The sequence below is a fragment of the Pelodiscus sinensis genome, chromosome 8 (genome assembly GCF_049634645.1).
Source record: "Pelodiscus sinensis isolate JC-2024 chromosome 8, ASM4963464v1, whole genome shotgun sequence".
Classification (NCBI taxonomy): Eukaryota; Metazoa; Chordata; order Testudines; family Trionychidae; genus Pelodiscus; species Pelodiscus sinensis.
Genome location: NC_134718.1, coordinates 71,142,410 through 71,163,589, shown reverse-complemented (window position 1 = coordinate 71,163,589; position 21,180 = coordinate 71,142,410). Strand labels below are relative to the sequence as shown.

At 45.8% G+C, this 21,180-nt stretch overlaps 2 protein-coding genes across 5 annotated transcripts in view; one reads left to right on the top strand and one right to left on the bottom strand.

Moving 5' to 3' along the window:
- The window catches only part of STN1 (STN1 subunit of CST complex), a 74,667-nt gene extending 58,318 nt beyond the window's left edge, over positions 1-16,349 (bottom strand). Inside the window, exons 1-2 of one of the 3 annotated variants that reach the window (XM_075935532.1) lie at positions 16,218-16,349; positions 12,675-12,859 (exon numbers count right to left, since the gene is read on the bottom strand). The gene's annotated coding sequence lies outside the window, so the exon portion shown is untranslated. Of the gene's footprint in view, positions 1-12,358; positions 12,499-12,674; positions 12,860-16,217 lie in introns of those variants that run through there. The other 2 variants (XM_075935534.1, XM_075935535.1) reach the window with 2 other exon arrangements.
- A 109-nt stretch (positions 16,350-16,458) lies between these two features.
- SLK (STE20 like kinase) overlaps positions 16,459-21,180 on the top strand; it is a 63,082-nt gene continuing 58,360 nt past the window's right edge. For both annotated transcript variants that reach the window (XM_006135379.3, XM_006135378.3), the window contains exon 1: positions 16,459-17,217. In XM_006135379.3, the coding sequence (XP_006135441.2) occupies positions 17,068-17,217 (150 nt within the window). In that variant the 5' untranslated portion in view covers positions 16,459-17,067. The remainder of the gene's footprint in view (positions 17,218-21,180) is intronic.

Sequence of the window (21,180 nt, the reverse complement as noted above, 5' to 3'; positions counted from 1 at the left end):
CAGCAGCTGAATCGGGGAAGCCGGGAGCAGAGTACCTGGGGTGCTGCCGGGTTGGTCTCGTAGCGCTGCCCCTCGGCTACCCCAGCTGCTCTATTACAGGCATCCCCGATTCAGCTGCTGCTGACACTGACCAGCAGCAGCTGAATCAGGGACGCCTGGGGCAGAGCCAGACTATCGTAAGGGGGGGCTATGAGGGGTCTGGGGTTGGCATCCCCTCCCACCCCATTCCATACTCCTCATAGCTCCCCCTTCTGATAGTCCGGCATATCTGATAATCCGGCACCCCCTGGGTCCTAAAGGTGCCAGATTATCGGAAGTTTACTGTCTTTGGGACTTCAATAGCATTTACTATATTTTTAAGATTTCCAGACATTTCCAAAAGGTAGATAGGCTGGACTGGCACTTTGAAATTCAGAGCCCGTACACAGTTTGCATGATGGGAAGCAGCAACTGCCTCATCTGTTCTTTCTTTCCCACCCAGCAGTGAGAATGATATAATATGCACTACTCTACTTTGAGCTGAATGCCCAAAGGTGTGGCCCATATTAATACAATGGTCTGCCCTCTGGCCTATGAGACTTTGAAGAAAGGGTGTTGCCAATGCTCATGATTTTTTCATGAGTCTCATGATAATTGTTCCCTTTAAAGACCCAGCTCACGGAGTCAAGTGGATATGTGATGATCTCAGCCTTCATTCTTAAAGAATTAGTAAGTTTCTAGCCCTTGTGACTATGGAGAAAGCTTCAAAATGTGATTCCAGTGAAGGCTTAAAAGCAAACAAAAAATAAAGTACACCAAATCTATTATTTGTACATAATCTCATGATTTTGGGGAACCTGACACCTTATTTTGAACATTTGAGGTTGCCAATACTGTTAATTCTAGAAACTTCAGACCTCTCGCTGGCTCAGCAGGGCCTCATATTCAGGGCATCACTGGGGAGAGGTACAAATGGACCTCCAGTGAGCACCGGAAGACCTTTAAACCTCCTTATGACACACACACACTCAGACAAAGCATGCTGTAGAAACAAAAAGCTTACAAGTTTGAGGAAATCCCTCGTGGAGTGGTATGTGTGCTTTAGCAATAGTGTTCCAAGGTCCTCAGCAGCATTCTGTGGGAGTCCTTTGGTCTGACCCAGTATGTCCTTATGTTTTTATACCCCCTCACCCACCCACTGTGACTTCCATTCATCTAGTATTGTGGGCTTCCATAATAGCTCTGTTTTGATTTATTCTTGTCATTCATCATAAGCACATTGAGAATATACCAATACAGGCAGTCCCCGGGTTACGTACAAGATAGGGACTGTAGGTTTGTTCTTAAGTTGAATCTGTATGTAAGTCGGAACTGGCGTCCAGATTCAGACACTGCTGAAACTGACCGCCAGTTCTGACTTACACACAGAATCAACTTAAGAACCCCAGGCGTCCCCAAGTCAGCTGCTGCTGAAACTGATCAGCAGCTGATTCCAGGAAGCCCGGGGCAGAGCAACTCTGCCTAGGGCTTCCTGTAGTCAGTGCTGGTCAGTTTCAGCAGAAGCTGACTTGGGGACGCCTGGGGCAGAGCAGCTGGGGTGCTGCTGGGTTGGTCCAGTAGCGCCGCTCCTCGGTGCTACTGGACCAACCCAGCAGCACCCCATCTGCTCTGCCCCAGGCGTCCTGATTCAGCCGCTGCTGAAACTGACCAGCAGCGGCTGAATCAGGACCTGGGGCAGAGCAGCTGGGGTGCTGCCGGGTTGGTCCAGTAGTGCCCAGAGCGGGCGCTGCAGGACCAATCGGCAGTGCCCCAGCTGCTCTGCCCCAGAGTCCAAAACAAAAGCCTGGTCTGCTGGGGGGGGGGGGAGGAGCACACTAGCTGCGCCCCCCCCCCCCCCAGCAGACCAGGGACACGGGGAGCAGAGCCGCAGCGGCAGCGGGGTGCCGCGCCTCTGAGGCTTTGCTCTGGCAAAGCCTCAGAGGCGAGGGACCCCGCCGCGGCTGCGGCTTCAGGCCGGGAGCCTGTGGTCTGCTGGGGACGGTCCCCAGCAGACCACAGGCTCCCGGACTGAAGCCGCAGCCGCGGGGGGGAGTCCCGCGCCTCTGAGGCTTTGCCAGAGCAAAGCCTCAGAGGCGCGGGGAACCGCCGCTGCTGCTGCTTCAATCTGGGTGCCTGTGGTCTGCTGGGGACCGTCTCCAGCAGACCACAGGCACCCAGATTGAAGCGGCAGAAGCGGCGGTTCCCCGCGCCTCTGAGGCTTTGCTCTGGCAAAGCCTCAGAAGCGCGGGAACCCGCCCGGTGCCCCTGGTCTGCTGGAGACGGTCTCCAGCAGACCAGGGGCACCGGAGCAGCTTACGAACGGGGCTTTCTCGCCCCGACTTCCGGGGCAAGAAAGCCCTGTTCGTAAGTGCGGATCCGACGTAAGTCGGATCCGCGTAAGTCGGGGACTGCCTGTACTGTCAAGTAATAGGTGTAACGGCATTGCGCAAGAGAGTTTTTCTTGCACAAGAAGGGGCAGTGTAGACGCTCCTTCTTGCGTAAGAGCCTCTTCTGAAAAAAATGGTGGCTCATTAGGTATGCAAATGAGGCTCAGAGATATTCCACGCTTAGCCTCATTTGCATATTACTCGCATAAGAAGCTGCGAGTGTAGACATAGCCTACAGGTATGCAGGGGCAAGATTAAAAAAGGCAAAGGCACAAAGGAAGCTCAAACTAGCTACAGACATGAAGGGAAACTAGAAGAATTTCTATAAATATATTAGAAGCAAGAAGACGACCAAGGACGGGGTAGGTCCATTGCTCCATGAGGAGGAAGAAACAGTAACAGGAAATTTGGAAATGGCAGAAGTGCTTAATGACTTCTTTGTATCGGTCTTCACCAAGAAGTCTGATGATGAAGGAATGCCTAACACAGTGAATACTAGTGGGTATTGGGTAGGTTTAGAAGATAAAATTAAAAAAGAACAAAGTTAAAAATTACTTAGAAAAGTTAGATGTCTGCAAGTCACCAGGGCCTGATAAAATGCATCCAAGAATACTCAAGGAGCTGATAGAGGAGGTATCTGAGCCTTTAGCTAACATCTTTGGAAAATCATGGAAGACGGGAGAAATTCCAGAAGATTGGAAAAGGGCAAATCTAGTGCCCATCTATAAAAAGGGAAATAAGAACAATCCAGGAAACTACAGACCAGTCAGTTTAATTTCTGTGCCAGGGAAGATAATGGAGCAAGTAATTAAGGAATTCATCTACAAACACCTGGAAGATAATAAGGTGATAGGTAACAGCCAGCATGGATTTGTAAAGAACAAATCATGTCAAACCAATCTTGTGGATAAGGGAGAAGCGGCAGACAGGATATACCTAGAATTTGGTAAGGCATTTGATACGGTCTCGCATGATATTCTCATCAATAAATTAGGCAAATACAACTTAGATGGGGCTACTATAAGGTGGGTGCATAACTGGCTGGATAACCATTCTCAGAGAGTAGTTATTAATGGTTCACAATCCTGCTGAACGGGCATAACAAGTGGAGTTCTCATAGACTCGTAGACTTTAAGGTCAGAAGGGACCATTATGATCATCTAGTCTGACCCCCTGCACAGTGCAGGCCACAGAATCTCACCCACCCCCTCCTAGAATAATACTCTCACCTATATCTCAGATATTGAAGCCTTCAAATACTTTGAAGACCCCAAGATGCAGAGAATCCTCCAGCTGTGATCTGTACCCCACGCTACAGAGGAAGGCGAAAAACTTCCAGGGCCTCTGCCAATCTGCAGGAGTCTGTTTTGGGACCAGTTCTGTTCAATATCTTCATCAATGATTTAGATATTGCTATAGAGAGTACGCTTATTAAGTTAGCAGATGATAGCAAGCTGGGATGATAGCAAACTGCATTGGAGGATAGGGTCATAATTCAAAATGATCTGGACAAGCTAGAGAAATGATCTGAGGTAAATAGGATGAAGTTTAATAAGGACAAATGCAAAGTACTCCAAGTAGGAAGGAACAATCAGTTTCACACATAGATAATGGGAAGTGACTGTCTAGGAAGGAGTACTGCAGAAAGGGATCTAGGGCTCATAGTGGATCACAAGCTAAATAGAAGTCAACAGAGTGACACTGTTGCAAAAAAAGCAAACACAATTCTGGGATGCATTAACAGGAGTGTTGTGAGCAAGACACAAGAAGTCATTCTTCTGCTCTACTATGCACTGAGAAAGCCTCAGTTGGAGTATTGTGTCCAGGCCTGGGTACCACATTTCAAGAAAGATGTGGAGAAATTGGAGAAGGTCCAGAGAAGAGCGACAAGCATTAAAGGTCTAAGAACATGACCTATGATGGAAGATTGAAAAAATTGGGCTTGTTTAGTTTGGAAAGGAGAAGACTGAGAGGGGACATGATAGTGGTTTTCAGGTATTTGAAAGGGTGTCACAAGAAGGAGGGAGAAAAATTGTTCTCTTTGGCCTCTGAGGATAGGATAAGAAGTAATGGAGCAAGGGAGGTTTAGGTTGGACATTAGGAAAAACTTCCTAACTGTCAGGGTGGTTAAACACTGGAATAAGTCGCCTAAGGAGGTTGTGGAATCTACATCTCTGGAGATATTTAAGAGCCGGTTAGATAGACATCTATCAGGGATGGTCTAGACAGTACTGGGTCCTTCTGTGAGGGCAGGGGACTGGACACAATTACATCTCAAGGTCCCTTCCAGTTCTAGTGTTCTATGATTCCCTTTTGCAAGCACAATAATAACAATTTCTATTATAGTAATTTAATTTCTTGAACTTTCCTATAAGTGTAATTTACACAAAATGACTTTGCCCGGTCAACAACGGACCTCACCTGCTAGTTCTTAATAAACATGGTGTATTGCCTTTTCCCCTGTAAAGATCCCATGTGCTTCTTACAAGCATAACACTGTTAAACAAAAAGCTATGAAGTACTTTCCAATTATCTGGAGGAGGACTGGCTGGTCACCAGGGCCACTAACGGGGGGAGAGCAGGGGCCAGGCCACAGGGGGCAGTTGCCCTGGGGCCTGGCAATTTAAAAAGGCCCATGGTTCCAGGCTGCTGCTACTGTGGCAACCAGAGCCCCAGGCTCCTTAAATAGCCACTGAAGCCTCACATGGTGGAGCCTGGGTGGCACTGAGGGCTGGTTGGGGATGGGATGGTGTTGAGGGCTGGCTGCCCCAGTAGTGCCTCTTCTGCTCAAGGCCTCTCCTCTTCTGGAGGCAGGGGAGGCGGAGGCAAGGCCGCCATCCCATATTGTACATGGCCCAGCAAAGCCTGCTGACAGCCCTGCTGGTCACACTGTTGTTGCAGATATATATGCATGACATTCTGGTCTCCCTTTTATTGCTTCACAAACTTAGAAACAGGTGAATGAACATCCTTTTGATAAGCAGGTTTGAAATATGGTTTGGTTTAACTGTACTTCAGCTTTGCAAACACCATTCTAAATGGTGCTGAAATTTTATTTTGCACAGTCTCACCACAAGCTGCCTCAATTAATTACAAAAGATACAATATGCTAAAGCTCAATCAGAAGCTGCAGAAATTATTGGCTGAAATTCTATGGGCTTGTCTTGAGCAGATGCCCAGACTAGATGATCCTATTAATCTCTTTTCACTTTAATGTATTAATTTTGCGGTGCTCTGCACTGCAATATACAATAGGTGAAATATTAAATTAAAATCCCTTCAACCTGCAAATCAACGACGCTACGTAATTCAAGAAAGCAGGCAAAAAAAAAACCCCCAGTTTGTGAGTTATCTGTTTTTCAAAAAGCAGATAATAGGGTTTAAGAATTTGCATGAGCTATTGTTGAACACACAACAGCTGCTATGTGTTGCCGAAACAATTGCACTATTAGTATCATTATTATGGAAGCATTTGGGGATACCTTAAAAATGCTACATAAAGCCAATTTTTATTCTACAATGTTATGATATCTTTGTCTTTAGGAATGAATAATTGCAGAACAGCTGTTTAGAAAACAAGTAACCTGTGAAACATTCTGCATGTAAAATTATGGTTCTGTATGTGTAACGTGTCATTAAATGTGCAACCCTAAAATGCCACCTTTGTGAAGTCACTTTTCACCAAAAAAAATCCCCAACTGTTGCCTGATTCTAACTAAGATTTTCACCTTCACCTTTGCATTATTTAGTGTCATTATTTCCTTTTTGTGCTACCATCTAAATTTGTTTCTGCCACACTGCATCTCTTTTCATCTTATGATTAAAGTATATCTGACTGTAAAACTAATAGCCTTTAGTATTTATCTTTGTGCCAAAATGTTCTAGTTTTGGAAATAAATTTTCTGAGAAATTGGGGATTTTTAAAAATTGTGGATGTGAAGAATAACGTCACCTACAGGATCATGGTTACAGCAAAACCTGAACTAGTTGTTTTTATTATTAAGGTCAGCAAGTCAAACATAATTTAAAAATAACCTAGCTACAATAGCGTATCACATTACAAGCTGTTTTATCTTGAGACTTTGCAGCTCATCAGGATATAGCAGAACACGTCATCGGTTTTGGAAACAAGAATGTGTGGTATGGGAGGAGGGAAATCAGGATTTGGAGCAAGAAAAGCAAGGTTTGTAGATATTTTTTTTTCAGAAATGTTTGTGCCATTGCTGATTGAAAGCAATATTAAGAGACAAAGCAGTCTTTATCCCTTAATAAATTCATAATCTTTATTATGTAAACTAGTGGAAATTTTTAAAGCCACAAACAAAGTCAATCAGCTTTTGCTCCTGTGCAAGAGGAACGGTCTAATTACCATTTGGTGGTAAGACAACTATGGTGTAGCATTTGCAGTGTGTGCATTCATGTGACTGGACTAAGCCTCTTAATGCCTATCAGATGGATGGTGCACTACAAGATTTAAGTAGCCTTTCTCATGTTCACATATTGCATAATGAAGTTTTGGTCCAATATCCCCGAGAACAACTACATAAGGCCTTTGAATTAAATAAAAGATAATCTCCACTGATTAAAACTGGTTAATGGGACTAGAATATTATTCCTTCTGGTAATATTATAGACATTTAATTATTATTTAATGAAGCATGCCAGTAATTTGGTAAAGAAGTATTTTAAAGTGTTCAGTTTAATATATATTCCAAAAATTGTGGTTAATATTTTTTGAAAGATATACCTATTTAAAACATACAGGCTCTCTTGTGAACAGTAATTTAAGTTATATGCATTACAAAGTCAAGAGATTTATCTAACAGAACTACTAAATGCACACTTTAGTCAACTTAGACGAAAGCAACAATCTTAAAATAGGAAAGTTAGAGGAACTTTCCTAATGTAGCCACTTGTCATAAACCTAGTAGATACTGGGTATCATATTTTGAGCTACACATGTCAAGCAATTGATGCATATATTCACATTTATGAGGTAATACTTAGTTTAATGATTCTAATAAGCATGGCAGCACAGTTTAGCTAGCACATCAGATGCATATTGTAGATAGTTCTGAAGGTGACATTATAGTTAGCCTGCTAGAAACACTGGGTCAAATATCTAACTTCTGTAACAACTGCACTAAAGTCAATAAGAAAAGCAGGAATGCATTTGGCCCAAAATATTTTGCTGAAGTGGAAGTAATCCTTTTTTCAACATAATTTTTGAATAAAAAAATCAAATATTTGACACAGCCTTCAGGATTTGCATCTTTAAAATTTCCAACTTTATTCAGTAATATTTGATTTCAAATGAAACCAGCTGGATAAGTGTATCATTTAAATGATAATTTAGTAATGACATTTTATTTGTCATTAAGCCTCAAAGTTTAGCATCCACTTGAGATGAACGCAGCTGTCTGCAGACCCTACAAGGTAGGCCTACATCACTTCCACATTGAGAAGGATTTCTTCACAAACAGAAGGGCTATGTCGTTAAATTTCTAAAATTCTCCGGCAAATACCAACTAACACCTTAGTCTGCTGGCATGCTTAGATGTTGTCCCCTGATATTTAGTGATGAGCTGAGGAACACGACTTCATGAACTGACCTAGTTTGCACAGATACATCATTCTGCCTAAGCACACAAAATGATGGGAATGCTTTGCCCAAATGATTGTTTTTCTCTGCTGTAGGGTCACAAGTCATCTTATTATTGGGGGCAAGGCTAATCAGAATCCTAGGACTAGAAGGAACTTCCAGAGGTCATTTAGTCAAGTATCCGGCACTACTGGCAGGGCTAAGTTTTATTTAGACCAGGCCTAACAGGTGTTATCTAATCTGCTCTTAAAAATCCCCTATGATGGTCATTCCACAACCTCACTAGACAATTTATTCAGTTAAGAAGTTTTTCCTAATGTTCACTCTAAACTGTCCTTGTTGCAAACTAAGCGCATTGCTTCTTGTTCTTCCCTCAGAGGCTAAGGAGATATTTTTTACTCCCTCTTCCTGATAATACCCTTTGATGTACTTGAAAACTATTATGTCCCCCCTTAGTCTTCTATTCTCCAGACTGAACAAACACATTTTTTTTTTCAATCTTCCCTCTTAGATCATATTCTAGATATTTAATCATTTTTGTTGCTCTTCTCTGGACCATCTCCAGTTTCTCCACATCTTTCCTGAAATGTGGTACCCAGAACTGGACACAATACTCCAGTTGAGGCCTAATAAGCACAATGTAGAGCAGAATTACTTTGTGTGTCCTACTTACAATACTCCTGTTAATACATCCCAGAAGGTTTGCTTTTTTTGCAACAGTGGTACACTGTCGACTCATATTTAGTTTGTGGTCCAGTAAAATACCCAGATCCCTTTCTGCATTACTCTTTCCTAGGCAGTCATTTCTCATTTTGTATATGCACAATTGATTGTTCCTTCCTAAATGGAGTACTTGGCATTTGTCCTTATTGAATTTCATTTAATTTACTCAATTGTTTCTGCGGTTTGCCCAGATCATTTTGAATTATAATCCTATCCTTCAAATCACTTGCAACCCCTCCCAGCTTTGTATCATCCATATACTTTATAAATGTGCTCTCTATGCCATTATCTAAATCATTGACAAAAATACCAAACCCAGAATAGATTCCTGCAGGTCCCCAGTCAATGTGCCCTGCAACTTGACTGTGAATCACTGGTTACTACTCTCTCGGAATGGTTTTCTAAACAGTTACACATCCACCTTATAGTATAGCTTATACAAGCGCCATCTAGCTTGTATTTCCCTAGTTTGTTTACGAGAAGGTCATGCAAGACACTACCAAAAGCCTTAGTAACAACAAGATATATCTTATCTACCACTTCCTCCCATCCACAAGGCTTTTTAACTTTGTAAAACTCCTATAATAAAAGGTGATTGTCTTTATTGTGTGTATCAAGAGGCAGCAGATCTGTGCTTGGCATACCCTCATTGAGGGATTTACTTTCATTGAAACTGCACTCATTAGACAGGCAACAAAGGTTCCAAAGAACAGTGGAGTTGAGAAAGGGTGGGAACAGGTATTTGTATCTGAGGATATGGGCTCTACCTAAGAATCCTAGGGTGTGTCTAGACTTCACCTCTCTGTCAACAGAGAGGTAGATTTAGGCACGTCGAAAATGCTAACAAAGTGGGGATTTAAATATCCTGCACTTCATTAGCATAAACATGGCCACCGCTCTTTTTCAAAACAAAGCTTTTTCAAAAAAAAAAAAGGGAGGTCTAAACGTGGATCTGTCAAAAAATAAAGCCTTTTTCGAAAGATCCTGTAAACCTCATTTTATGAGAGATAAGGGATCTTTAGAAAAAGGCTTTATTTTTCAACAGATCCATGTCTAGACTGCCGCTTTTTGGTTTTTTTTCGAAAAAGCTCCATTTCGGAAAAAAGGGACGGCCATGTTTATGCTAATGAAGTGTGGGATATTTAAATCCCTGCTTCATTAGTAATTTCAACGTGCCTCATCTACATTTCTCTGTCGACAGAGAAGTGTATTCTAGACACACCCCTAGACACTATATGACCCTTCCTACTTCCACTATGCAGTAACAGAGCAGGGATGTAAGCGACTAATAGACAAGTCAACTATCCAATAAGCAAAAGCTTATTGAATAGTCGACACACTAGTCAACTAGTCGCTTCCGTGCCCCCCGCTGCCTCTATCAGAAAGAGTCAACGGGGGGGGGGGGGGGAAGGAGGTATTGGGGGAGCACCTTTGAAATGTACAGCAGCCCCAGCAGAGACTCTTGTGCATTTCAAAGACTGAAATGCCGCATGGACCCCAGGGCCAGTGGGGAGTCACCTGCTGACTCCGGGCTCCATACGGCGCTTCTGCTTTGAAATGTACAAGAGATCCAGTAGGGCTCTTGTAGACTTCAAAGGGGAAGTCCCCCATTGGCCCCAGGCTCCATGCCGCGTTTCAGTCTTTGAAATGCACAAGAGTCCCTGCCGGGGCTGCTGTACATTTCAAAGGCGGAACGCCACGTGACATTTCCGCCTTTGAAATGTAGCAATATCCGGGCGGGCTCTTGCTATATTTTAAAGTGGAAGCCCCCTTATCGACTAATTGAATAGTCAATGGAAGTTCCATCGACTATTAGATTAGTTGAGTAATCTAATTTTAACATCCCTATAACAGAGTGGATTGAGACTCAATTGAATCTTTTGGTGCAGATCAATAGACCTGAAGTCACTAATGCTTAGACTTGGTTATTAGATTTGTTTGGGCAGCATCTCTGATACAGTCTGCACTGGCAATGAGGCTTCCTCACTGACAGATGAAATCACCGACATCTGTATTATATGGTGGGACCATAAGATATTCCAGAGTATGTGGTGTGTTGGGCAGCTGGCAGGGTAGCTGATGCCAGAGTGAGTAAGGTGCCTCACCCGCCAGGTTGGGGGGTGAACTCACACAGATGTACCCCTGACCTCTGTGTCTTTACTGACCATGGACAACAACTCTGAGACAGTGGAGAGAGAAGCACATTAAAGGAACATTTGGATTGGACTAAAAACCTAAGGCAAAGGACACTGTTCAAAATACTCTGGGGTGGTATTTTGCTCTCAGTTTTATGCTTATGAATGCTGCTTGCAGCGTTTTACTAAGTTAATGCCAGGTTACTTTTCCCCCTTTTTATTATAAGTTTATAGTCTACATTCAGACTGTGTGTCCTTGAGAGGTGAAGTACTGCCTCTTGGAGGTACCCAAAAGGTGGTGCGTAATTGTGCCACATTACTGGGTGTGTGCTTGAGCTGGTTCTGTGTTATATGTTGAATAAAACCCCCTATATATTGAATCTGGCCCTACTTGCTGCTGACTCCAGCTGGCACAAGGGTTACAAATTAAATGGTAATACATTTGTTCTCTATATTGAATTTTTCACAGTACATATGCCAAATAATTCCATACAGTGTCAACAGATTAAAACCATTTATAAATCCATCAGAAGCAAGGAACCCATGCAATACATTGTTTCAAGGTCACTGTTGTGAGCCAGAATATAGATTCAGATTAACAACGTAATGATAGCCCTGGAATTTGTCCTTTAATAGACTAACCTCCAGTATTATGCTTTTTTCTTATCTTCCCCATAAATTCCAGAATCATTTCCATTGTGCAAACAGGGACTTAAAGACAGCAAGCAAGGAAGAACACTGGGGTTGTGCCTTTCTGTTGATTCTTTATTAACAAGTTATGAAAGGCCCCTCCACACACACAAACTAGAAATGTGACTTTCTACCCTAGATTTCGAATTACATTCATTCAATTAACAGCTGAGAGCTCTGCATATACAATCCTGAGTTATTCAAGATGACTTTCAGCAAAAAACAGGAAAAGATGATGATATTTGTAATTTTTTTGGGTGGGGTAGGGACTTAAAACAGCCTCTAAGCAAAGACCTTCTTTATACACTGAAGAAACTAAAGAGGGCATAAGTCCATTTATTTTCTCATATTCAGATCGTGTTCACTGCTCTGGTGTGAGTGCTCTCTCTGATGCTAGAAATTCCTCACAAACTTTGCTGTAAGGCAGTGGTTCCCAACCTTTTCATGCATACGGACCCCTTTTGAATCTATTAAAATTTTATAGCCCTCCCCAAAACAATATAATTGTTTTCAAACATTCCATTACTTGATAATCATTTGAAATATATAATAGTTCATGTTATCTAAACAAATATAGTAGTATTAAGAGATAATACAGGCTGTCCACATTGAAATGTAATAACTTTGAGGTGCCATATATTTTTATTGAATAAAATGGTATTGGATCCACTGATCCATTTTTGCTAGAGGCCCAACTAAATCCTTCCCGTCACTCTAATAGCTTTTGAACGGTTAGAGCAGATTGATGTAGCCACGTAACGTGATCATTTCAAAAAAAGAAAAAATGGTAAAAAGTGACTGACTCGAATGTAAGCCGACTTCAGACTACAGTCGCAGCTTGTCTGCTTCAGCCTGGGCTGAGGGCCGGGCAGATTGCAGGGCCTGGAGCTCCTCAGTTCCCATTGGCTGCTTTTGCTGTTCACAGCCAATGGGAGCTGAGAGGCTCTGTGCCTGCAATCAAACAAACTCAGACTCTGCAAGCAAACAAATATCCAATCTGAGTCCGCAACACTTCCAGGGTCACTTGTCAGCCCAGCAGGGCAAAGTGCTGACGTGCTGGGACTTTTTATCCACATGGAGCATTTGCAGACTTAGAGCCTGTCAGCTCCCGGTCCCTACCTTTTGCCATTCTGGGTCAAGAGGAGTGATGGGAGGCGGCGGCCAGCATGTCCTTTGGCCCACGCTGCTTCCTCAGCTCCCACCCCCTCTGTCCTCTGCCCATCCACGGAGGATACAGCAAAGGGGCTCTCGTGGCCAAAGGCAGCTCCTGCCCTGGCACTCTGCCCTTGGGTGGGCATGGAGCACTGGGGGAGAAAAAAGAAAAAGAAAAGTAAGGATCGGGCCCACCGCGGGACTGGGAGCAGGGAGAGGGCTGGAGCGTAAACGGCAGTGCAGGACAGATGGTCGCAAAAAGCGAGCCCTGGGCGAGAATCACTAGGTGGAAAGTCCCAGTCCTGAGGTGGGCCCAATCCTTACTTTTAAACTTTCTGGGGACTTCTACAGTACTGTCACGGACCACCACGGGTTTGCAGACCACAGGTTGGGAACCACTGGGGACTAGCAACTCAAGAACAAGGCAAAGAAATGTGTTAGTTAAGATTTAATAAATATGTGGCACTTGTTATGCAAATAAAACTAGAACCCAAAAGTAGGGGGACAGCATGGTATGAAGAATAGGGAAGAGGCTACAAAGGGAAGAGTATAAGATGAATATAGCAAAGAAGTAGAAAGGAGAATGAAATGGAGCAGACACAAAGGTGAAGCAAGTATTACATAGCATGTAGGCGAGCTGGAATGGGCTGACACTGATGTGATAAGAGACAAAAAGTCAATGAGGAAATTCCAAGAGGAGAGTGAGCTGGTCAGACCAGTGGGAGAGGCAGATGTCTAATGATGAAACAGGAAGAGGGGAGATGCAGGGATGTCAGACAGATGTTTTTTAGTAATCAAGTGAGGTAAGACTAGCACAGGACCACAGGGAAAGAAAAACAGATGACATAGAAAAGACAGACTTTGGATCCATCAATGGAAATAATTTTGGAGCAGCTGATAAGAAGAGATGTTGGAGGAGCAGCTAGAGAGTCAAGAAAGGTTTATATGAGTAATACAGACTAATTAGAAGTTATCTTTGTATAGCTCAATGGTTCTCAAACTTTTTGACCCACAGCCCACCCTGCTCAACGCAGATCTTTCCATGTTCCACCAACCAGCCACCCATGACAATAAAATGGGTGTGCACACGGCTGCCTCTCTAGCAGAAGCAGCAGCATGAGTGAGAGGGGGCAGGCAGCTCGCGGGGAGTACCAGCTCCTGCCTCCCCATCCCTGGTGCTTCTTTGGGAGACAGCAGCACGAGAGCGGAGACATGGAGGCTACTCCTTCATAGTTACATGTAACCTCCCCCTCCTCCGCTGCCTCTGTATCAGAGGCAGCAGTGAGGCGGGTGGCAGGTGGGCAGTATGCAGAAGAGCAGGCTTTTAAACCAGCTCCCCATGCATACTGTCTTCTGCGGAGCCACATGCCCCTACCCACACAGCTGCCTCTTTATCAGAGGCAGCAGTGTGGAGCAGGGTAGTGTTGTCAAGTACACAATTAACTGATAAACTTGGGCTTTGCAGTTAATTCTGTTGACTACACTCACTACCGCTCCCTTGCTGCTTCTGTATCATGGGCAGCAAGTGGGAGGGAGGCAGGAGCCAGCTCCCCACAAGCACTAGATCCCATGGAGCCACCTGCCCCCCTCTTTCTACCTCCCACAGAGGCAGCAGGGGGGCAGGAGTAGGCAGAAGCTGGTTCTTGGAGCTGCCGGCTTAAAAGCAGCAGCACAGAGTGGGGAGGGGGAAGGCCCCACCGTGAGAGGGGCTGCTGCCACCTCGCATTGCTGCTTGTGTATCAGAGACATCAGCACAGGGAAGGGGAAGCACCAGCTCCCGTGTAGCTGCCTCCTATGCCCCCTCATGTGTAACTGCTGAAAATTACAGCAGTTACACATTTATCTGAGTAAATGCTTTTTAACATCCCTACTCCTGATACACCCGGTGTCCTTCCTCAGGCAATGGAGGTGAATCCACACACCCTCCCTGAACCTTTACGGCAAGGAGCTGTGAGGAAAAGGGACTCCACCGCGAGTGCCCATGTCACTGTCAGGGATGGGCTAATTGGGGGAAATGCTCAGGAAAGGAGACTCCCCTCACCCTTGTCCCAAATTAGGGGGTGAAGTAAGGGTCTCTCTCCTCTCCCCAACTGCCCTGTCCCCAATGGGGGAAGGGCGCTGAGGTAAGGGTCGCTCCCTCCCCCCACTCCCACCATCGCCAGTGGGGGGAGAGGGTGAGGTAAGGGTCTCTCCCTCCCTCCACTCCCATCATCGCCAGTGGGGGGGTGAGGGAAGGGTCTCTCCCCCCTCCTGCTATCGCCAATGGGGGGGGGGTGAGGGAAGGGTCTCTCCCCCCTCCTGCTATCGCCAATGGGGGGGGGGGTGAGGGAAGGGTCTCTCCCCCACTCCCGCCATCGCCAATGGGGGGGGTGAGGGAAGGGTCTCTCCCCCACTCCCGCCATCGCCAATGGGGGGGGTGAGGGAAGGGTCTCTCCCCCACTCCCGCCATCGCCAATGGGGGGGGTGAGGGAAGGGTCTCTCCCCCACTCCCGCCATCGCCAATGGGGGGGGTGAGGGAAGGGTCTCTCCCCCACTCCCGCCATCGCCAATGGGGGGGTGAGGGAAGGGTCTCTCCCCCACTCCCGCCATCGCCAATGGGGGGGTGAGGGAAGGGTCTCTCCCCCACTCCCGCCATCGCCAATGGGGGGGTGAGGGAAGGGTCTCTCCCCCACTCCCGCCATCGCCAATGGGGGGGTGAGGGGAGGGTCTCTCCCCCACTCCCGCTATCGCCAATGGGGGGGTGAGGGGAGGGTCTCTCCCCCACTCCCGCTATCGCCAATGGGGGGGTGAGGGAAGGGTCTCTCCCCCACTCCCGCCATCGCCAATGGGGGGGTGAGGGAAGGGTCTCTCCCCCACTCCCGCCATCGCCAATGGGGGGGTGAGGGAAGGGTCTCTCCCCCACTCCCGCCATCGCCAATGGGGGGGGTGAGGGAAGGGTCTCTCCCCCCACTCCCGCTATCGCCAATGGGGGGGTGAGGGAAGGGTCTCTCCCCCACTCCCGCTATCGCCAATGGGGGGGTGAGGGAAGGGTCTCTCCCCCACTCCCGCTATCGCCAATGGGGGGGTGAGGGAAGGGTCTCTCCCCCACTCCCGCCATCGCCAATGGGGGGGGTGAGGGAAGGGTCTCTCCCCCACTCCCGCCATCGCCAATGGGGGGGTGAGGGAAGGGTCTCTCCCCCACTCCCGCTATCGCCAATGGGGGGGTGAGGGAAGGGTCTCTCCCCCACTCCCGCTATCGCCAATGGGGGGGTGAGGGGAGGGTCTCTCCCCCACTCCCGCTATCGCCAATGGGGGGGGTGAGGGGAGGGTCTCTCCCCCACTCCCGCTATCGCCAATGGGGGGGTGAGGGAAGGGTCTCTCCCCCACTCCCGCTATCGCCAATGGGGGGGTGAGGGAAGGGTCTCTCCCCCACTCCCGCCATCGCCAATGGGGGGGCGGGATGAAGGGGATACCCCCGTGGGGCACACAACAAGGAGAAGCGAGCCGCCCCCCCGGGGGAAACAGTCTTACCCGCCCAACTCCTCGGCGCGCTCCTATTGGCCCCTGTCGGGCTCTCCGCGATCACGTGGCAGGGGCCGTTAACTGCCGCCGCGCAGGGCGGGGTGAGCGGCTCCTTTAGTCCCGCCCTCTCCCGTCTTCCTCTGCCAGCCGGGCTCGCCTGCCCCTCCCTTCGTCCCTCCGTGCGCGCGCTAGGGGAGGCGGGGGAAGTCGGCGCCGGGAGGGCGCGCGCGCGTAGGGAGGCGGGGCCCGGCCGGCCGGCAGGGCGAGCGCGCGCGCGGCGGCAGACGGTTCCGGACGCGGGGCGGGTGACGGACTGAGGCAGGAGAAGGAGGAGGCCGTGGCGGCTGGAGAAGCCCCTCCCCCCCGGCCCTGAGGAGACGCCGCTTGCCGCCTGGGCAGGACCCTGCCGCCCTCTGTGCCGCGTCGGGGGCCGGGCGCTCCTTCCTCCGGGGCTGCAGGGGGACCCCGCTCGCCTGAGGGAAAGGAGGCGGCTCCCGTCCCGGGGAGGGGCCTCCCCGCCCGCCGTCTGTGGCGGGGCAGGCGCCTCCGCCCAGGATGTGAGTGAGGAAGTTGGCGCGTCGTCCGTGGAGGCTGGAGCCGCGGACCTGACAGCCGCGCGGGTTGACCTGGTGGCCCGCAGGACCCAGCCCTCTGAAGCGTCGCGGGCATCTCCTCCCTCCGGCCCGCCCCAAAGGCTTCTCGCGCGGGACAGCCCCCTCCCCGGCAAGAGACTTGGGAACCTTCCCCTCCCGGGAGGAGAGAGACGCCGCTCGGGGAGCTGAGCTGCTTCCCGCCCTCTGCGGGCTTCTCCTCATTAATTTTCAGCGCTTCTCTCTTCGAAAGGGGGGGGGGGGGCACCATGTCTTTCTTCAACTTTCGCAAAATCTTTAAGCTCGGCTCCGAGAAGAAGAAGAAACAATACGAGCACGTCAAGAGAGACTTGAACCCGGAGGATTTCTGGGAGATTATAGGCGAGCTGGGAGACGGGGCTTTTGGGAAGGTCTTCAAGGTAAGAGACCACTGGAGAAGTGGCAGCTGAGCCCCCGTGGTACTGTTGCTTCCCACAAGTGCTTCGCAAACTTGCCTTTCTGAAAAGGCCTGGATCGCGAAGTAGCCTTGTAACCTCTTGGGCATCTGAAGGAGTGGGCTGTGCCCACGGAAGCTCATGACACCACCTACATGTTTCCTCCCCCTTCCCACCCCCCCCCCCCCCCCGCATCCCCCTTCTGTTCTGCAATGTGATTTGTCCTTTTCATATTTGTTCATTTTTTTTAATTGTATCCTTTGGTATATATGGTTGTGACTACTTTCTTCCACTATTTGATCTGAGGAAGTGGGTCTGGCCCACGAAAGCTCATCATCTAATAAACCATCTTGTTAGTCTTTAAAGTGCTACATTGTCCTGCATTTTGCTTCAACTACCCCAGACTAACACGGCTACATTTCTATCATCTATTTGTTAGTCTTTAAAGTGCTAGCAGACTACTTGTTTTTTTTAAGTTTATTCTGGACAGACTAACTCTACTACTCCCTGGAGCTTTTGTAACATAAGTATTACACCCATTTTACACTTTGGGAAAGGGAGGTAAATAAGTTGTAATTTACTCAAAGTTGCAAAGCTAACCCTTAAAAAAAAAAAAAAAAGCTTTTACAAACAAGTGGTCCTATACAAAAAACAGGACTATGTAGCACTTTAAAGACTAACAAGATGGTTTATTAGGTGATGAGCTTTCGTGGGCCAGACCCACTTCCTTAGATCAAATAGTGGAAGAAAATTGGCACAACCATATATACGAACAAAATTATATAGAGTATCGTGAGCTTTTGTGGGCAAAAACCACTTCTTCAGATGAGATGATCTTGAGTGTTGGGCTACCTGAAAGCCCTAATCATCTCAAAGAATCAGAAATTGGAAATGGAGAAGTCAGATTAGGTCATGTTCCTCTCTGTCCTCCACCCTGGCCACTGCTGAGTTGTTTCCCAGTCTTGCCTTTTTTTCTTCTTCTCCTGTATGTTGTTCAGTTTGGCTTTTAATCTCTCAAGGGAAAGGTTTCTTCTGTCAATCATAAGTGGTATTTTCCATCCCTGGCTTTATCTAAAAAACAAAAGTAAAATTGACCTCAGTGTCTCATACAGAAGCATAAGTGCTGATATTTTTAATAAGTGCATTTGCATTAATAGAATTGTACCCCTTTATAGAACATAAGAATGGCCGTACTGGGTCAGACCAAAGGTCCTTCTAGCCCAGTATCCTGTCTGTCGACAGTGGCCAGCACCAGGTGCCCCAGAGATGGTGGACCGAAGACACGATCAATGATTTGTCTTCTGCCATCCCTCTCCAGCCTCTGACAAACAGAGGCCAAGGACACCATTTTATCCCCTGGCTAATAGCCTTTTATGGACCTAACCTCCATTAAATTATCTAGCTTCTCTTTAAACTCTGTTATAGTCCTAGCCTTCACAGCCTCCTCTGGCAAGGAGTTCCACAGGTTGACTACACGCTGTACAAAGAAGAACTTTCTTTTATTAGTTTTAAACCTGCTACCCATTAGGATTGAAGTAAATGTCCCAGTGCTACTCAGGTTCTTTTTAAATACAAGCATTTGTGTGTTGGTTGTACTAACTTGTTTCAGTTGTTTGATTTAAAATATTGAAATATAGCAACAATAATTTATATTGCTATAATAATTTAATTTGTATAGGCTGCTTACTATCTTATGCTTCACTGAAGAACCCTATGTTGTAATACTTTTAGATTGTAGACACTATGGCTACGTCTACACTGACCAGTCTTGCGCACGAACAACATTGCTGTGCCTCATTTGCATACTTAATGAGCCTCCATTTTTGTTCAAGGGGCTTTTGCGCAAGAAGGAGCAGTCTACACTGCTTGAAAATAAGCGGCAGACCGGTTCTTGCGCAAGAGGGGGGTTTTGCGCAAAACCGGCAGCTCATTAAGTATGCAAATGAGGCCTGGCAATATTCATCGCCGTTCCTTATTTGCATATGGTCTTGCTCAAGGCTGGCCAGTGTAGACGTAGCCTATCAGAGAGAGATCAAGAAATACATTTATGCCTTCAAAGTTTTTCCCTGTTGGCTTTGGGTTTCACAGATGGCACCAATGCCTCTGGTTTGTTTTAGGGATTACATAATGTTTGTTTGTTTTTTGGCAATGGGGAGAGAACTGCATCCTCAAGTTCATCAGGGAACAGACCTGAGGCTGTAGGTATGACCGTGAGAGAAGTTCTCCTCCTGATATAGCTCTGTGCACACAAATGCTTATGTTCGTATAACTTGTGTCTCTCTGGAGAGTGTAATATTTACACACAGTAGCAATATAAGTTTTGCTGACATTGGCTATATCGTACACGACAATCTAAGTTAGGATACTGGTTCTAATTCAAGAGTTGGGATTTCAGGACTCTTCTATGTAAACAACATCAACTACAATTTGAAACCAAAGTTGGGATTTTTCAAAGCCGAATAGGGCAGGAATTATTGACCTTTTTCTTTGAGTCCCCCCCACATGCTATAAAAATTCCACAGCCCACTTGTGCATATTGCATAACAATAAATGGTTAAATTACAAAGCAAATATAAATCTGGTGAAAAGTGATTAGAGCTAAGCTTTATCTGGCATTCAGGTGGGGGTTGGGGCAAATATAACTTGGTCACAATTCCATTCTGAAACTAGTAGACAAACCATGTTAATTAAGTAGATCCTAGATGTCAAAGCCTTCAGTGAATCTAAATCAAGCTATCTTTGTTATCTTGCTTAGAAGTAGTGAAGAGTACTCAGAAGTGTCTGATCATAGAGTTATTAGATTTTATTCCTGGAGCAAAGATAATTTTCATGAAAACATGAATATAAAAACCTAGTTTTCTCTCAATTGGATTTAAGTAGACTAAAACATTTTTTTATGTAACTGTTAAATCCCTAGGAACCTGTGTGTGAATTTCCTTATTCTCAGTGTTTCAGCAGATTTACAATAAACACTAAACAAAACAGGTTTTGTTTCTTGGGTATTTAATGCAAAACAAAGCTCAGGTTGTTTACTTGCTTTGGTTTACATTTAGAAACATATTTTAAGTAGTCAGAACTCATTTTTGGGTGATAAAATATGATTAAGCATCTTTTTCTTGAGCATATTTTACTATTGATCATGAAATTTATTTGATTAACTGTATTAATATGCATTTATTTAATATTGGATATATTAACCTCACATAATATAGTTGAAGACTTTAGGATATCTAATTTGTAAGGGGGATTGCTAATGTCAATGCTCTTTCCCCTTTCTAATCATTTATTCAATTACAGTTAATTTCAGTTTTATTAGCTTGCGTGTGACATACATCTTGCAAATACTAAAAAAGAAAAGCATATACAGTCTAAATCAGAAATGTCAATATAATCCGTTAAAATATTACTCAGAACTGCATAAAAAGTCCTCTTCAATACAGTGCTAGAAGAGCAAAAATTGCCAATTTAATGACTATAGTAAAAAGTTAATTATCCAGCATATTGGGGGTGCCAATTAATCAAATATTCTGATTAACTAAGTTATACTTTCCAATGGAATACCAATTTTCAAAGAATTAGAATACAATAAAATGAATAAAGTATAAAATAGTATACAGGTACTAGCCAATCCAGTAGTAGGACTGTAAAGAATGGTTGGCTTCTTGAATCGGGTGTATACAGGTCAAGTTTTCAATACAGTAGGTTATCTTATGAAAAAACAATGAAGTCTCTTGTGGCATCATAAAGACTAACATTTATTTGGGCATAAGCTTTTGTGGGCTGGAGCCCACTTTTTCAGATGCATAAAAAGTGGGCTCCAGTAAAATACATTTGTGAATCTTTAAAGGTGACACAGGATTCTTTGTTGTTTTTACTCAAACAGACAAACACTTCTACTCCTTTGAAACGTATCTTATGACACATGTCACAATGGGTGGGTAGTGCATG